General features: G+C 40.3%; 1 protein-coding gene across 4 annotated transcripts in view; it reads right to left on the bottom strand.

The window, feature by feature from the left end:
• The window catches only part of celsr2 (cadherin, EGF LAG seven-pass G-type receptor 2), a 221,976-nt gene that overhangs the window by 18,107 nt on the left and 185,401 nt on the right, over window positions 1–18,468 (bottom strand). For all 4 annotated transcript variants that reach the window (XM_061932746.2, XM_061932747.2, XM_061932749.2 and 1 more), the window contains exons 15-27: window positions 12,033–12,216; window positions 11,851–11,952; window positions 11,624–11,718; window positions 9,311–9,520; window positions 9,039–9,222; window positions 7,324–7,648; window positions 7,093–7,260; window positions 6,893–7,016; window positions 2,949–3,149; window positions 2,704–2,878; window positions 2,523–2,635; window positions 2,375–2,448; window positions 60–186 (exon numbers count right to left, since the gene is read on the bottom strand). In XM_061932746.2, coding sequence (XP_061788730.2) covers window positions 60–186; window positions 2,375–2,448; window positions 2,523–2,635; window positions 2,704–2,878; window positions 2,949–3,149; window positions 6,893–7,016; window positions 7,093–7,260; window positions 7,324–7,648; window positions 9,039–9,222; window positions 9,311–9,520; window positions 11,624–11,718; window positions 11,851–11,952; window positions 12,033–12,216 — 2,082 coding nt within the window. The remainder of the gene's footprint in view (window positions 1–59; window positions 187–2,374; window positions 2,449–2,522; window positions 2,636–2,703; window positions 2,879–2,948; window positions 3,150–6,892; window positions 7,017–7,092; window positions 7,261–7,323; window positions 7,649–9,038; window positions 9,223–9,310; window positions 9,521–11,623; window positions 11,719–11,850; window positions 11,953–12,032; window positions 12,217–18,468) is intronic.

Below are 18,468 nucleotides of genomic sequence, written 5' to 3'. Positions count from 1 at the left end.
ATAATAATATATACAGTTTTCAATAATATAGTAATATAATAAATAATAACAATGGCCACCTGCACACAGTTCAAAGCAGCAAACAAGTAGTGGAAGATGATCATGTCAGTGTTGACTGACAGCAGAGCCATGAAGCACGTGACTGAAATCAGGAAGAGGACGCCCCCTGCTGTCTTTAGACCAGACCTGCACAAGAGCAACAACATCCAAATCCATATATTTATTTATTTTGTATTTCAGTTTTACGATACATAGTAGAGTTCAAGTTACTTTATTAACATGTATCTATATACACTAAACAAACGATGAAAATATCAACTATCACAAACTCACCATACTGACAAATCAATATAAATATTAATTTTCATGTTCTTCAGCCGAAAGTATGTATTTGAAAATGATCATTAAAAAATGCTTTTTTTATTATTATTGAAAAACAATAAAACATGGCATTAAAGGCCCGGGCTGTATGAATAGATTTCATGCATTGCTAGTTTTTCTCCAGTTTTAGATTAAACAAACAAAAAACCTTCAAACTAAAAGTTCTCTGGATAAAATATAATTCCCCAAAATTTAAATATACATTTAATTTTGATTCGTCACAAGGAATAACTGTGTCATTTTTGTGCAACTTTGACATGTTAGGTTAAATTAAGGAACAGGCACTAAAGACAAATTATTATATTGTGGAAAACATTAAAATGTATCTTCAAGGGGTTTTAATATGAGTGGGTCCAATTTTTCAAATGTTTTTGTCATTCACTGTGAGTCTTGTAATGTAACCCAGTAAGTGTATCTGAGTGTATTTGTACATTTACCCATATAAATATGATTAAAACACCCGTTTCCCCAAAGGAAGTCCTGTGGGGAGTGCTCAGAGAGTATGGGTTATCGGACTGTCTGATTGTGGCGGTCCACTCCCTGTATGATCAGTGTCAGAGCTTGGTCCGCATTGTTGGCAGTAAGTCGGACACGTTTCCAGTGAGGGTTGGACTCCGCCATGGCTGCCCTTTGTCACTGATTCTGTTCATAACTTTTATTGACCGAATTTCTAGGTGTAGTCAGGGCGTTGAGGGGATCCGGTTTGGTGGCTGCAGGATTAGGTCTCTGCTTTAAGGAGATGATGTGGTCCTGCTAGTCTAATCTGGCCAGGATCTTCAGCTCTCACTGGATCAGTTCACATCAGCGTGTGAAGTGACTAGAATGGGAATCAACGCCTCCAAGACTGTGTCCATGGTTTCTGGCCTGAAAAAGCGTGAAGTGTCATCTCCGAATTGGGGAGGAGATCTTGCCACAAGTGGAGGAGTTCAAGTACCTCGGAGTTTTGTCAACGAGTGGGGGAAGAGTGGATCGTGGGATCGGTGCGGTGTCTGCAGTAATGCGGACACTGCGTCGATCCGTCGTGGTGAAGAAGGAGCTGAGCCGGAAGGCAAAGCTCTCAGTTTACTGGTTGATCTACGTTCCCATCCTCACCTATGGTCATGAGCTTTGGGTTATGACCGAAAGGACAAAATCACGGGTACAAGCGGCCGAAATGTGTTTCCTCGTCAGGTGGCGGGGCTCTCCCTTAGAGATAGGGTGAGAAGCTCTGTTATTCGGGAGGAGTTCAGAGTAAAGCCGCTGCTCCTCCACATCAAGAGGAGCGAGATGATGTGGTTCGGGCATCTGGTCAAGATGCCTCCCGGACACCTCCTTGGGAAGGTGTTTAGGGCACATCTGACCTGTCAGAGGTCACTGGGAAGACCCAGGACACATTGGGGAGACTATGTCTCCCAGCTGGCCTGGGAACACCTCAGGATCCCCCGAGAGGAGCTGGATGAAGTGGCTGGGGAGAGGAAAGTCTGGGCTTCTCTGCTTGGGCTGCTGCCCCCGCGACCCGACCTCGGCTAAGCGGAAGAAGATGGATGGATGGAAAAAAATTGGACCCACCCATAAAAAGCCCCTTTTACATACATTTTTGCCATTTACAATCTTGAAACGTAACTCCTGCTTATAGTTGGGATCCAATGCAAAGGCAAATCAATTGATTACATTTTAAATGGCCCTGTGATGAGGTGGCGACTTGTCCTGGGTGTACCCCGCCTTCCGCCTGAATGCAGCTGAGATAGGCTCCAGCACCCCCGGACAAGTGGTAGAAAATGGATGGAGGGCATTTAATTAAAATATTATATAATGTATCATTATTTATCAATGTTACAGGCAAATTCCTATACCGAAAAACAAAACTGGATTGGCTCAAAATGGGTTAATATTTTCACTTTTGAGCCTCTGAAAATGGAGGCACTTTCTTTACATCCATGGTGGTGTTTAAAGGCAAGATGGTAAAAAGTTGTTCAATGTTCAAATCCTTATTTAAACTATGGCTGACACTCACACTCGAGGCTCCTTCTTGTTTAAGCTGTGGCGTTTCACTGAGCAGGATGACAGGATGTTGAGAAAGATGTTCATCTGCACACACAAACGTCAAAAATGCTTATTGTTTTTCTGAACTATCAGAATCCGAAGATCGTGTCGCTCCTCACCATCACGACGGCGGCGATGGGTCCGGCAAAGCTCCAGATGAGCGTGTCGTACACGGAAAGCCAGCAGAAGTCGGGGTTGCCGTAGCCTTCGGGATCAAGTCCTACTGCCAGACCTGCAGACAAAAAGCAGGGGTTAGAAGCTTGGAGGTATTGTACAAGTTTTTTATGTTGCCGCTCAGACCAGTAATGAAGGCAGGCACTCCCCAGCCAATCAGATAGTAGAACCTCATGGGGCCATAGTTGATGTCCCGCACTTCACTGATCATTCGGTACACGTGCAGGCTCTCCAGGAAGAGCCAGGAGAAGGTGCACAGGTAGAAGAAGTGCAGCAGGATGGCGATGACCGTGCACAAGAACTGTTGCGGGAGCATGCAGAGATTTGAAGGCTTTCTCAGTAAGAGTGACCCCCAAAAATGAGAAGCTTACCGGGTTGTCGGCCTGGTTGATCCCCAGGATGAAGACCAGTTCGGCGAGGAGGAGGGCGACGGCACCGTTGTTCATGATGCCGGTCTTGTTGGTCTGCATGGCTCGCAGACACAGCAGGAAGACGGCGGTGAGGAAGAGGAAGCCCAGCGTCACTCCGACGGTGCTCCACGTCAGGATTTTGATGGGAAGGATCTCGCCATTCTGACAAAAAAACAGCAATAGACGTGTGAGAAGATTCTCCATTACACATATTTGTATCAGGAGCAGGTGAGGAAGTTTTTTCCCTTTTCATTCATTCCTTTATTTTCTTACTTTCCCTTTTTTGTATGGAGGGTCAAATGGGACAAAATTCTTCAAAAATCTTCAAATAATTACTTAAATGTGTCATTAATTAATAACATTGATATTAAATACATAAATGTGTTAATAAATAATTTAATCATTTAATTAATTATTTCATTTTAGAATGATCATACAATCATTTAATTAATTGTTGATGTTATTATTTTATTATTTCATGATTTATTTATTTATTTTGTGATACCGTGTGTCAGCGATTCATTGTTTTATCTGTCAAACTAAGCCATCAAATCAGTGGGCGGGTCTTAAAACCTGATTGGTTTACCTTCGTCACTTCCACTTGTCTGTGGAACTTCGACCAGAGAGGCGGAGGAATACTGGTCGACATCTTGGTCAGAAAGTGCAGAAATAACCATATTTTCAAACACTTCCAAAGTCCAGGCTTTAGCCCAAAGAAAGGATTGGACTCTGTAACTGTTCGATTTTGATGGGTGAGTTTGACAGATACAATTAATTCATGAAGCGCTCACATGCAAATGTAATGACATGATTAATTAAATCATGAAATAATTAATTAAATCATTAAAAATTAAATGAATAACTTATTTAAAATAGTTCATTAAATTATTTAAATGTACTTTTACATTTAAATAATTTGTAAAATAAAGTAATGACATTTATTGACACAACTGTGTATTTACCGTATTTTTCGGACTACAAGGCACACTTAAAATCCTTTCATTTTCTCAAATATCGACAGTGTGCCTTATAACCCTGTGCGTCTAATCTACGGCATAATTCTGGTTGTGCTTACTCACCTGGAAGCAATTTTATTTGGTACATGGTGTGACCAGTCATACATAAGAGATACGTGTAGACTGCAATATGATGGCAGTAAAAAACACCAAAACTTTAAGTGTTCCATTGAGAATATAAAACATTACACACGGCGCTCAAAAATCGAGTATTATTATGGTGTGTGTATAAGGACCGCAAAATGGCACTTATTAACAGACATATTATTTGGCGTTTTGTTTCGCAATATTATGCAAAATTAACTTTTCTTACCTTATGGTACCTGCTGATGTGTATTTGTGATCTGCATAAGTCCTGAAAATGTGTGCGCGTCCGCAACTGCAGTCCGTGCCGACACCGCAGTCATAAATTTCTTCTATTTGTCTATATTCTTGTTATGGTAATTTCATCCTCCGCTGTTGCCATTTCTAATATAAAGTAGTGTAAAGTTCTTACTTATATCTGTCAGTAGACTAGCTATCAAAGTGCGAAAAACTGTAGTGAGTTTACATTATTCACCCAAGGAACTTTAGTTATTAGAGGGTTCCAGTCGGACGGTTTTTCACAGGACACATTTCTGGTGTTGATGTTGCACTAGTGAGCCACGGATGAGGAGATGCTGCTCCGTTATTGATTGAAGTAAAGTCTGAATGTCATTAAAACAGTTAGCTCCATCGTTTGAGACTTTTTCCACTCCCGTCCTTGCACACTCCCGTCCTTGCACACTCCCGTCCTTGCACACTACAACAAAGATGACGGGGAGAAGACTCTGCCGGAGGTGAGCCACGTAAATACGGATGCTCAGAAGGCTACTTGAAAATGGTCTGTAAAACATAATCTATGCAACATTTTGACCAAAGAACCATCACAAACATGTGACCACAAGATAGTGTTTTACATTTAGAAAAAAATCATAATATGACCCCTTTAATGCGCCTTATGTATGAAAAAAGACCTGAATAGACCCGCTCATCAGCAGTGCGCCTTTTAATCCGGTATGCCCTATGGTCCGAAAAATACGGTATTTAAAATTTTTAATAATTAATGGCACATTTAAGTAAATATTTAAAGATGAATTTACCTTTTTTAATTGTGTTCCATTTGACTCTCCATACTTTTGGGGCACCAAAGTAAAGAAATAGCTTGTCTTAAATACCGTAAGTGATCTAATAATCAAGCGTGTTGAAGCTAATAGGATGTAATATAATAACAGGAGTGCATGAGAAAGTATATTGCACAACACAGCAGCAACAGAACTGATGTTAGAGTAGTGCTGAGGAGCAAACTGCTCAGTCGGCATTATTGAGTTCATTGTAACAACGCTACCCCAAGTTTCATACCATTGACCAACATTTTATAGTGCATACAGAGCTAGATAAAGCTGCTGCATGCTGACTACTCAACATACTTCAAATCCTACTACCATTTTGTGGAGTTATTAAAAAAACATCAGGAGGTTGCCTACAGCCACAGCCGTTTAAGTTGCTACGAATTTCAAATTCTGCTGTTTTTTTTTATTTTGTGGTTCTCACACCCAGTGACTATACAAGGCTCAGCGATTCGTTACAAAAGGCATTATTTGGAGCTATCTTTAATTAAATGTTTATATATAATACACAGTAGTGACTTTTGTGGTAAATACATGTGATCATCCTTACACATCTGTTTTCGGGGCTAATGAGCCTTTTAGTGCATCTGTCTGACTCGGTTTGACTGTTTTCCTGTCAACCCTCTCCGTCCTTTCACTGCTAGGTGGGGCAGTGAACCCTCTGCCCCACAGCAAACTTTTTAAATAAGTGTTCTTGCTAACATGGGTTAGTATTGCAGTTAAAAATAGTTACTTGATTAATCAAGACAATTTTGTCAGGGCGGTGTCGCATGGTGATGCATGGATCGTTCTCCTAGATGCAGATGGAAGTCCGGAGGCAAGGTGCAGGTAAGGAAATTATTTATTGTCCATAAATCATGCGGAATACAAACAAAAGAGCACCAGCGTGCCGATAGCACGGGAAGCTGATGGAATAAGCTAACGGAATAGCGAACAAGAAAAGCTTAGCATGTAAACAGGCAAACAAAAAGACGAAGCTTAGCTCAGGAATCAAATTAGTAGGCGTCGTAACTGCGTGGAAGCAAAGAAGAAAGCCAGACTATAAAAATGGGACCCATTACCTCCCTGCTTGGCACTCAGCATCAAGGGTTGGAATTGGGGGTTAAATAACCAAAAATGATTCTAGGGCGCGGCCACCGTTGCTGCCCACTGCTCTCCTCACCTCCCAGGGGGTGAACAAGAAGATGGGTCAAATGCAGAGGACAAATTTCACCACACAGTGGTGAAATTTGAAAAAACTGTGTGTGTGACAATCATTGGTACTTTAACTTTAACTTAACAGACATTGTGTGGCGAAAAACAGGAATAAGTAGCTCTCTGATTAGAGCCCGGCAGCAGGTGAGCGTGCCCAACACTAATCAGAGGCAGGTGAAACCAATCTGCACCCATGGCAACCAAAACACAAACCCAGGGGTGCTCAAAACAGGAACTGAGGGAGTCAAAGACTAAACAACACATGATCCGGGCAATGGATCATGACAAATTTGTGCCAAATGTATGATCAATAAAATCCATTATGGCATTTTACGTACAACTGGCGACCTACTAATAATTAACACAGGACCCATTATGGCCCTCGACATGCAGTTTGGGAAACCCCAATCTTCTGCTGCTCAGCAAAGTCCCACAAATATTCTGCCTAGCAACAAACAAACGCGTGCCCTCGGAAAATGAATAATACTCTTCTTACATGCTGTGTTTTGGTAGCCTCGGGTTGGTATCAGTACTGAGCGTGTCCTACCTCTCTCCTGGAGATGTCCATGAGCACGGCGAAGCTGGTCATGTGATAGCACTGACAGCTGATGTGAGTGTTGTTCCTGAAGACCACCTCGCAGCCCTTCGCTGACCAGCCGCCTTTTCCAGCTCTGATCAATAAAAAGTCAACAATCAGAGAAATGGACTAAAGTTGTCAAGATGGGTTGTGTGTGCCTGTGTGCTGACAGTATTGTGTGGTTCCAGAAGACGCATATGGGTTTGGAGCGCTCCTCGGTGGCGACCAGCCGGAACTGCAGCGTGATGGGTTTGTCCAGAGGGTGCTGCAGCGGCTCGTCATTGTCGTGCACGGTGATGCTCACCACAGGCGTGTTGATGACGGGACGCTTTGGTACGCTGACAAACCAGAATATACTTGGTTATCAACATCACCTCGACAAAATCTGTTGTCTTTCTTACCGAAGACTGCGCTTGTCGGGGTCGTAGTTCTCAGGCAGCAGAGTAGACAGACTGTGGAAGATTATCACGCTGGCGACGGCGTCCTGCTGGCCGTCATCGGGATGATGGCGTCTCTTTCTGTTGGCGGAGGAACGGTTCGTCAGAGAGGATTCTGGGAAAACGTCCAGGTGTCTGTGTCCTTTGGTGTCCACGGCCGGTTGGAAGACAGAGTCGGGCAGGGTGACGGTGGTCTCCAGGTCCATTGGGCGAGGGCCCCTCAGGGACTGGTAGCGCGGGAGCTTGGCCCCCGCGAAATTCCTCTTTTTGAGACGGTCCACAGAGACGACTGCACGAGACAAACATGTCAGAAAGAAATCAATATTTGTTCATACTAAAAGTTTACACACATTTTTCTGCTTTCAAATACTGTCAAACTCACTTTTGTGTTTTTTTAATAAAATATATATATATGTTTTATATTATTAAACTTACTGAAAAGAGACAAAACATTTTTTTAACATTATTATATAATTTAAATATTATTACTCACTCAGAAATGTTGAACATTAATCATTTGAAAACAAAATCATAGTAATACTTGTTTTATTATTATTAACATTATCATTATTTCTATTACTAATATATCAATATATAATAATATTATTATATATATAATATCGTATGATATATATATATATATATTTACATATATATATATATATATATTATACAATTAATAGTGTATTAATTTATATTAATATTAGGAGTATATACATTAAACAAATCATACAATTCAAAAGATTTTAAAATACCAAAATATTCATTTTATAAAATATTTTTTAAATATTTGCTTAACAAAAACAACACCAGTACTTGTATTTTTATTGAGATTATCATTATTGCTATGAATATTAAAAGTATATTACTATACATTAATTAGCATAGTAATATCTATTTTACAATATAATGTATACAATTACAAATACATATTATAACATAATATAAATATATATATTTTTTAATATTAATAAAACATTTATATTATAAAAAATATTAAAACATTTGGTACTGCTAATACTAATATTGTTATTATTACAATAATTACAATACTTGTTTTATTACAATTATTATTTGTGTCCGGTTGGTTTTTGTAAACCAATTTATTTTGTGATTATTTTATAGTATACACTGTAATATTAGTATTTTAAAACTTTTTTAATTTGCTATGCACCATGTAATATATAATAATATTAATAACAATTACAAATATTAGTATTGTTTGTTTTGGAAATCTTTTTATAATTGTTTTTTTATATATTATTTATTTTATCATATTCGAATTTCAATTTAGGTTTTTAAATATGTTAAATAGCATATAAATAAATGTTTTCTTTTCATTAACAACTAAATAAATAGCATGTATACTTTATTGTTATTATTATAATAGTAGTAGTTTTAGTCATAATATAAAAATATAATAATATACACTGTGCATAACACATTTTAGAAAATATTAAAACGATATCATACATTATAAAGTATGCACAAATATTTGGTTCATAAAAACAAACAAGGGCAAAACATACATGACAAAGTATGAAGTAAATATAATAAAATAGTTAGGGGTTATTATTATTACTAATGTTACTGATATTATTTGCTTTGTTTGGTCATAATAATAAGTATTATCGAATAAATTATGAAATTATCGTTAAAAAATGTGAGGTGAGGCTGACCGATGTATGGCGTGACGATGGTGAAGGGGCTGAGGTAGGTCTTCCTCATGTTCTGAGCCAGAGTGCTGGCGTATTCCTCGTAATGGCGCAGAAGGGCCGCCGTGCCGCCTTCCGTGTGCTGGATCAGCTCCCAGTGTGCACGCGTGTCTGCGGACAGGATTGCGCTGCCCACACGGACCAGGTTCTGAAGGAGCGACAGGGAGGAGAGAGGAGCTCAGACAGTCGCCGTGGTGACGCGTCATCCATTCCAGCTGGTCTTAGCGTGGTGTCACCTCAGTGAAGTGGACGTCCTGCGTGGCCGTGAGGTTGAATCCCTGCTGCTCGCTCTCGTGCTGCAGAATTCTCCGAGTGAGGCCATATGCTACTTTCACATCGCTGCCATAGTATTTCTCCGTGTGTAAGGTGGCGTTGGCCAACATGGTCGCCGTGTGCTGGATGTGTCCTGAGTCCAGCAGTGATGCATTCTGGGAAAACCTTTCCAACTGGGAGAGGAACATTTTTTTCCAACATAACTAACAAAGTTACACTGAAGTACGTCACATGTTTACACAATTTAACGTGTCCGAAGAGGAGTAGGAAGAAGCAAAGTTTATTTATTTCTTTATGTCGTCATTGTGTGACTATCAAATTAACAAAAATATGTATAGTAAAATAATAGTAATAATATTTTCTTATTTTTTGTTTGTTATATGTATTTTAGTAATTTTTCTTTTTTGATATTTTAAAAATTATGATTAGCAAGCATCAGCCAGTTAAAAAAAAGTAATTAGGTGGAATATTATTGAGTTAATTAAAATAAATAAGTATGTTATAAGTATTCCTGCATATACTAATAATGTTATTATACTAATAATAACAATAATGATGAAAATTAATTACTCTTTTAATTAGTATTGTATCATTAGTGTGATTATTTCCGACTTTTCTACGTATCATTAACAAAAGATTAATATGTCTACATTATCATATATACTCACATTGTTTATGTAGGTTTTAAAAAAAAATACTTGATAAAACAAGTACATCCATCCATCCATTTTCTACCGCTTATTCCCACAAATAAACAAATAATAATATATAATAATTGGAATAATAAAGCTGACAAATATTTGTATATGATCATCTAAATACTGTCATTAAATATGTCTAAATTCATTTATGTGACTATTAAAATAATTTTTAATCGGATAAAACAAACATAATAAATAATAATAGGAATAATATAACTGACTCTTTTAATTGATATGACTTTCAATATAGTTTATGTGACTGTTATAATAATAAAAACAATAGTAAAAATTATTTTCTATTTAATCAATATAGCAACATTAACGATTTATTCCTGACTATGTCCAATTATTATTAAATCAAAAAGAACATAATGAACTGTTACAAAAATATAATGAAATAGTTTACAGTATGTGACAATTGAAAATAAAAAAAAAGCATTAAAAGATTACAGTTGGTACAAAATGTGGCTGCTAGACTTTTAACAAGAACAAGAAAGTTTGATCATATTATGCCTATACTGGCTCACCTGCACTGGCTTCCTGTGCACTTAAGATGTGAATTTAAGGTTTTACTACTTATGTTTAAAATACTACACGGTCTAGCTCCATCCTATCTTGCTGATTGTAATGTACCATATGTCCCGGCAAGAAATCTGCGTTCAAAGAACTCCGGCTTATTAGTGATTCCCAGAGCCCAAAAAAAGTCTGCGGGCTATAGAGCGTTTTCTATTTGGGCTCCAGTACTATGGAATGCCCTCCCGGTAACAGTTAGAGATGCTACCTCAGTAGAAGCATTTAAGTACCATCTTAAAACTCATTTGTATACTCTAGCCTTTAAATAGACCCCTTTTAGACCAGTTGATCTGCCGTCTCTTTTCTGCTCTGCCCCCCTCTCCTTCGTGGAGGGGGGGGGGGCACAGATTCGGTGACCACAGATTAACCGCTAGCTGTCCAAAGTCGGGACCCAGAGTGGGCCACTCGTCTGTGCATCAGTTGGGGACGTCTCTGCGCTGCTGACCTGTTTCCACTCAAGATGATCACCTGCTGGCCCCACTATGGACTGGACTCTCACTATTATGTTAAATCCACTATGGACTGGACTCTCACAATATTATACTAGATCCACTCGACATCCATTGCACCGGTCACCCGGGAGGAGCGGGCCCCACATCTGCGGTCCCCTCCAAGGTTTCTCATTGTCATCCCATTGGGTTGAGTTTTTTCTTGCCCTGATGTGGGATCTGAGCCGAGGATGTCGTTGTGGCTTGTGCAGCCCTTTGAGACACTTGTGATTTAGGGCTATATAAGTAAACATTGATTGATGATTGATTGAAAACAATAAAAAAACAATAAGAATAACAATACAAATCTAAATAAAAACCCTTAACTAACAACACAGAGTCACTTAAATATCTCATCTTGCATGTAATTTTTATAATTTCCGTCTAGATGAATGAGTTCCATGTGAAGGAATAATCCTTGAGAGAGTTGCTAATCAAAATTGAAAATATTAAATATTTGTGTTGTTTAGGGGTGAGGTCAGGTGCAAAGACACACAGAATTTACAGTACCCACCAGCGCTTTGAGTTGGCTGAAGGTGACCGAGGTGCAGTTGAAGAGGTTAGGAGGCAGCCATCCCTTGTGCTCGTCACAATGGCGAATGGCTGTGCCTGCGAGGAGGATGAGGAAGAGGAAAAGTGCTTGCATTACATGAGCTGAGAAATTGATTGCAGCTCACAAAATGCTTGAGGCAAACATCCATGCATTGTCATTATGTGATGCTAATTCCAAGCTCCTCCTACCCAGAGTGCCCTTGGGGCAAGGGACTGCAGCAGGGAGACCAAACTTGGTCCTGGGCCACCAGATTCCCGCCTCTATGGCCTGGGGGCAGCTGTCATAAATGACTGTCAGGGATGCACAAGAATATATAAAAAAGATTCAGCAATGGAAACAATGGATGGAGCTGGCAGTAACATCTTCTCACCTTCGCAGCCGTTAGAGGAAACCTCGGCGAAGGGGTTGTCGCAGCGGTCACACTGGCGCCCGATCACCCCTGCCTTACACTGACACTGCCCACTGTCACGGTCACATGTTCGGGAGAAGGAGCCCACCGGGTAGCAGTCGCACAGCAGACATGTGTCGCCGTCTTCAGGACGGTAGTGATTGTCCTGAAAAAAGGACACATTTGTTGTTGAAATATTTAACTATATACTTTAATAGTCCTTAAAATACACGCTGCTATATCACATAATATATACAGTGAATACCTGTACATATATAATTTAACAGGGTTCGCCACTCGATCTTTGGGATCCTACCAGTCGATTGCGAAAATATTAGACTTTTTTTTTTTTGTCCTGTCCAGCTTCTCAGGCAAATCATATTTGATGTATGATGTTGATGTAGATGCCCATGTCGGCTGTTCAGATTTACTTTACAAAAGAGAAGTGTAAGATACTTCTCTTGTTGCCTTATTTGTATTTGACTTTATTAAATGTATTTATATTATCATTTGGTGCAGCCGGGCCGGAGCAGGAGGGGATAGTGGGGACAAGAGGGGGATTAGACAGAGAGACAAAAACAAAAACAGCAAACACAACAATAACAACAACAACAACAATAGAGCAACATCAACAAATACGATATGTACAAAAATGATGGTAAAATTGATAGCAAAGAAGCAGTTAGCGAAATAAATAATAATACAGAAATGACAATGAGCATTATTACACTACAAATGGAGCAATACAAATACCAAGAGAAATAGCATTATTGATAATGAACAATACCAATAATTTACCTCTATTATCAACAATATAGTTGTTCAAATGCAACAATACATATACGTAATGATAACTAGAGATACAAAATAATGCAGAAAATGGAGGGGAAGAAAGAGAAACAACCTATATTAACCTTAAGCTTTGTCAGTGTGCCATGTGTTACGCAGTTTCCTCTAGGGCAACAACATTAATATATGTTTGATGAAACGTGATTATGTGCATGAGTGTATGTATGTATATGTACTTGTATATGTACAGTATATGTATATGTATGTTTGTACAGTGAATGTATATGTACAGTATGTGTATACTGTATGTATGTTTGTACAGTGAATGTATATGTACAGTATGTGCATATGTATGTTTGTACAGTGAATGTGCGTGTGGATGTACGAACTTTGAGTATGTAGGTATGTACTGTATTTGTGTATGTATGTGGGAGTGTAGGTACCTATGTATGTATGTACACTTGTATGTATGAATAACGGTGTGTATGTGAGTATATGTGTATTTGTATGTACAATATATTTGACTCCCAGTGTGTGTGGGAGCCAGAGTACGGCCCCAGCCACCCAGAGAGCCCAACCCACAAACAGCAGGTGTGGCGCCCAGGGAACCAGGGGCCACCGGCCCCACGCAGCCAGGCCGGCCAGCGACAGGAACCCCAGAGCCAGGCCCACCGTGCCGCCCGGAAGAGCCAGCAGCAGGTCGCAGACAGACGCACTCGGCAGAGGACAAGGCACGAAAGAAGCAGGGGACAGCCAGACCTCAGGCTAGCAAGAGACCACACCCCACACGGGCAGAAAGGCGAGACGTCCCGCCCGGGGGGCCCAGAGACTAGACGGGAAGACCGCCCCCGCCCCACCAGCAACCGGGCCCCTACGAGCCCACCTTCCACCCCCGGATAGCACGGCGCGGCCTTCCCCAGGCCACCCCACCTAAGTCGGCCGCCGCAGGACCGCCCAGCACGGGGCCACGGGAACCACCCATCGAACCCGCAGGGACCCCAACGATGGAGATGGAACAACCAGCAACCGCCCTGTCCAAATACCCCCCTGAGGGAGGGGGAAAAAAATAAAAAAATAAAATAAAATATATTTAAAAAAATAAAAATAAAAATAAAAATAAAAATAAAAATAAAAATAAAAATAAAAATAAAAATAAAAATACAAATAAAAATACAAATAAAAATAAAAATAAATAAATAAATGATAATAACGAACCCAAAAAGGGACAATCGGTAGAAAATATAATATTAATAATAATTATTATTATATATAAAAAAAAGAATTAAAAGAAGATCACAGACATGCTGACACACAAGGTCACTACCCCAGCAGCTGGCCGACTTGCAGCACCTCGGAACACCTTGCAGCACCAAGCTATCACAATAGACGCGGGGACTAGACCCAGCAGGCCCCAACCAAGACGGGCACTAGGAAGGGACGGACGGTGGGACCCAGGAGCTCCAGACACGCAGCCCGGATGCAGTAGCCTGAGGCGCCGACCTCCGCCTGACAAGCAGGCCCAGAGCGTACCCCCAGAAATATATATATATATATATATATATATATATATATATATATATATATATATATATATATATATATATATATATACACAAACGTTTGTATATATATATATATATATATATATATATATATATATATATATATATATACATACATACATACTCATACATACGTAACTTTAGATGTTGCGGACACATCTGCTAGCGTTAGCTGTAGCGAGCTAACTAGCCCAGCCTGTAGCAGTCCTAAGCGGCCTACAAGCTACGGTGTACCGGTTGAGACGCATAATAGATTTAGCTCTTTAGCTAGTCCTACACCCCAGTCTACCGGGCACCACACCTTAGTCATAGGGGACTCCATCACCCGAAACATAAAGCTTAGCAAACCAGCCACAATTAAGTGCATCCCGGGGGCCCGAGCACCTGACATTGAGGCTAATCTTAGGGAGCTAACTCGCAACAGGCCTAGTAAACACGTACGACAGGCTAATCGCACCACTAGTTATGCGAATATAGTTGTACACGTTGGCTCCAATGACACTAGAATGAGACAGTCAGAGATTACAAAGAGAAACATAGCCAGGACTTGTGATCTCGCTAGAAAGATGTCCAGGCATCGAGTAATTGTCTCTGGCCCCCTGCCTGCGAGAGGCAATGATGAGAGATATAGCAGATTAGTCTCGCTTAACAAGTGGCTGGCTAGCTTCTGTAGACAACAGGGACTAACGTTTATTGATCATTGGCCCTCTTTCTGGGGCAAACCAGGCTTGCTGATGAGGGACGGCCTTCACCCTAACCAGGAAGGCGCCATCATCCTGTCTAAGAATATAGACTACTGTTTAAGTCACATTTGACTAACTACACTAGAGCAAGCCCGGTCACAGGCAATTACAGAGCCTGCTAGTCCGGGTGAGGAGTCAGTTAAGCTAGAACTAGCCAGCACCAGACTGGATAATTCCTGTACGCATAGCAATTTTCTTAGAATAACACACAACTCACATAATGTGTTTTCTGTTGTGAATGTGTCCGGGGTAGATATGCATTCTACTGAGGTGGCAAATCATGATGCGTTCAGTCGATCGCAGCATCAAGTAAACAATCTGAAAATTCCCGTCGTATCAATTCCTAGATATGGTCGAAACTATTTAAAGTGCACTACGTATAATAAACGCAACATTATTAATATTTCTACTACGGATAATTTAAACAAAAACTCGTCAAAACAGCCCAATACTTATAATATGGGCTTTTTAAACATAAGATCATTGTCTCCCAAAACGTTATTAGTTAATGAGGTCATTAGAGACAACAATCTTAACGTCATTGGTCTTAGCGAAACCTGGCTCAAACCAGACAAATTTTTTGCGCTAAATGAGGCATCTCCTCCTAACTATACGAATGCGCATATTGCCCGTCCCCTTAAAAGGGGTGGGGGGGTCGCACCAATATACAATGAAAACTTTAACCTTACCCCTAACCTAAATAATAAATACAAATCGTTTGAGGTGCTTACTATGAGGTCTGTCGCACCGCTGCCTCTCGATATGGCTGTTATCTACCGCCCCCCCAGGGCCCTACTCGGACTTTATTAATGAATTCTCAGAGTTCGTTGCTGATCTAGTGACGCACGCAGACAATATAATCATAATGGGGGACTTTAATATCCATATGAATAACCCATCGGACCCTCAGTGCGTGGCGCTCCAGACTATAATTGATAGCTGTGGTCTTACACAAATAATAAATGAACCTACGCATCGCAACGGCAATACGATAGATCTAGTGCTGGTCAGGGGTGTCACCACCTCCAAAGTTATGGTACTCCCGTATACTAAAGTAATGTCCGATCATTACCTTATAAAATTCGAAGTTCTGACTCATTGTCAACAAACTAATAATAATAATAACTGCTATAGCAGCCGCAACATTAATGCCGCCACAACGATGACTCTTAGTGACCTACTGCCTTCGGTAATGGCACCATTCCCAAATTATGTCGGCTCTATTGATAACCTCACTAACAACTTTGCAAAACCATTGATAGTATAGCACCGCTAAAACAAAAAAGGGCCCCTAAAAGGCGCACCCCATGGTTTACAGAGGAAACCAGAGCTCATAAATTATCATGTAGAAAGTTGGAACGCAAATGGCGCGCGACCAAGCTTGAGGTTTTCCATCAAGCATGGAGTGATAGTTTAATATCGTATAAACGCATGCTTACCTTAGCTAAAGCTAAATATTACTCAAATCTCATCCGCCTCAACAAAAACGACCCTAAATTTTTGTTTAGTACAGTAGCATCGCTAACCCAACAAGGGACTCCTCCCAATAGCTCCACCCACTCGGCAGATGACTTTATGAATTTCTTTAATAAGAAAATTGAACTCATTAGAAAGGAGATTAAAGATAACGCATCCCAGCTACAACTGGGTTCTATGAACACAGATACAACTGTATCTACGACGGATACTGCAATACAAAATAGTCTCTCTCTTTTTGATGAAATAACATTAGAGGAACTATTACAGCGTGTAAGTGGGATAAAACAAACAACATGTTTACTTGACCCACTTCCTGGGAAACTTATCAAGGAGCTTTTTGTATTATTAGGTCCATCAGTGCTAAATATTATAAACTTATCACTTTCCTCTGGCACTGTTCCCCTAGCATTCAAGAAACCGGTTATTCATCCTCTGCTCAAAAGACCTAACCTTGATCCTGACCTCATGGTAAACTACCGACCGGTGTCCCACCTTCCCTTTATTTCGAAAATCCTCGAAAAAATTGTCGCACAGCAGCTAAATGAACACTTAGTGTCTAACAATCTCTGTGAACCTTTTCAATCCGGTTTCAGGGCAAATCACTCTACGGAGACAGCCCTCGCAAAAATGACTAATGATCTACTGCTAACGATGGATTCTGATGCGTCATCTATGTTGCTGCTTCTTGATCTTAGCGCTGCTTTCGATACCGTCGATCATAATATTTTATTAGAGCGTATCAAAACACGTATTGGTATGTCAGACTTAGCCTTGTCGTGGTTTAACTCTTATCTTACTGACAGGATGCAATGCGTCTCCCATAATAATGTGACCTCGGACTATGTTAAGGTAACGTGCGGAGTTCCTCAGGGTTCGGTTCTTGGCCCTGCACTCTGTAGTATTTACATGCTGCCGCTAGGCGACATCATACGCAAATACGGTGTTAGCTTTCACTGTTATGCTGATGACACCCAACTCTACATGCCCCTAAAGCTGACCAACACGCCGGATTGTAGTCAGCTGGAGGCGTGTCTTAATGAAATTAAACAATGGATGTCCGCTAACTTCTTGCAACTCAACGCCAAGAAAACGGAAATGCTGATTATCGGTCCTGCTAAACACCGACATTTATTTAATAATACCACCTTAACATTTGACAACCAAACAATTACACAAGGCGAATCAGTAAAGAATCTGGGTATTATCTTCGACCCAACTCTCTCGTTTGAATCACACATTAAGAGTGTTACTAAAACGGCCTTCTTTCATCTCCGTAATATCGCTAAAATTCGTTCTATTTTATCCACTAGCAACGCTGAGATCATTATTCATGCGTTCGTTACGTCTCGTCTCGACTACTGTAACGTATTATTTTCGGGTCTCCCTATGTCTAGCATTAAAAAATTACAGTTGGTACAAAATGCGGCTGCTAGACTTTTGACAAGAACAAGAAAGTTTGATCATATTACGCCTATACTGGCTCACCTGCACTGGCTTCCTGTGCACTTAAGATGTGACTTTAAGGTTTTACTACTTACGTATAAAATACTACACGGTCTAGCTCCGTCCTATCTTGTCGATTGCATTGTACCATATGTCCCGGCAAGAAATCTGCGTTCAAAGAACTCCGGCTTATTAGTGATTCCCAGAGCCCAAAAAAAGTCTGCGGGCTATAGAGCGTTTTCTATTCGGGCTCCAGTACTATGGAATGCCCTCCCGGTAACAATTAGAGATGCTACCTCAGTAGAAGCATTTAAGTACCATCTTAAAACTCATTTGTATACTCTAGCCTTTAAATAGCCCCCCTGTTAGACCAGTTGATCTGCCGTTTCTTTTCTTTTCTCC

This window comes from Nerophis lumbriciformis, linkage group LG38 (genome assembly GCF_033978685.3).
Source record: "Nerophis lumbriciformis linkage group LG38, RoL_Nlum_v2.1, whole genome shotgun sequence".
In the NCBI taxonomy this organism is placed as follows: Eukaryota; Metazoa; Chordata; class Actinopteri; order Syngnathiformes; family Syngnathidae; genus Nerophis; species Nerophis lumbriciformis.
This window is presented reverse-complemented; position numbering and strand designations above follow the sequence as displayed.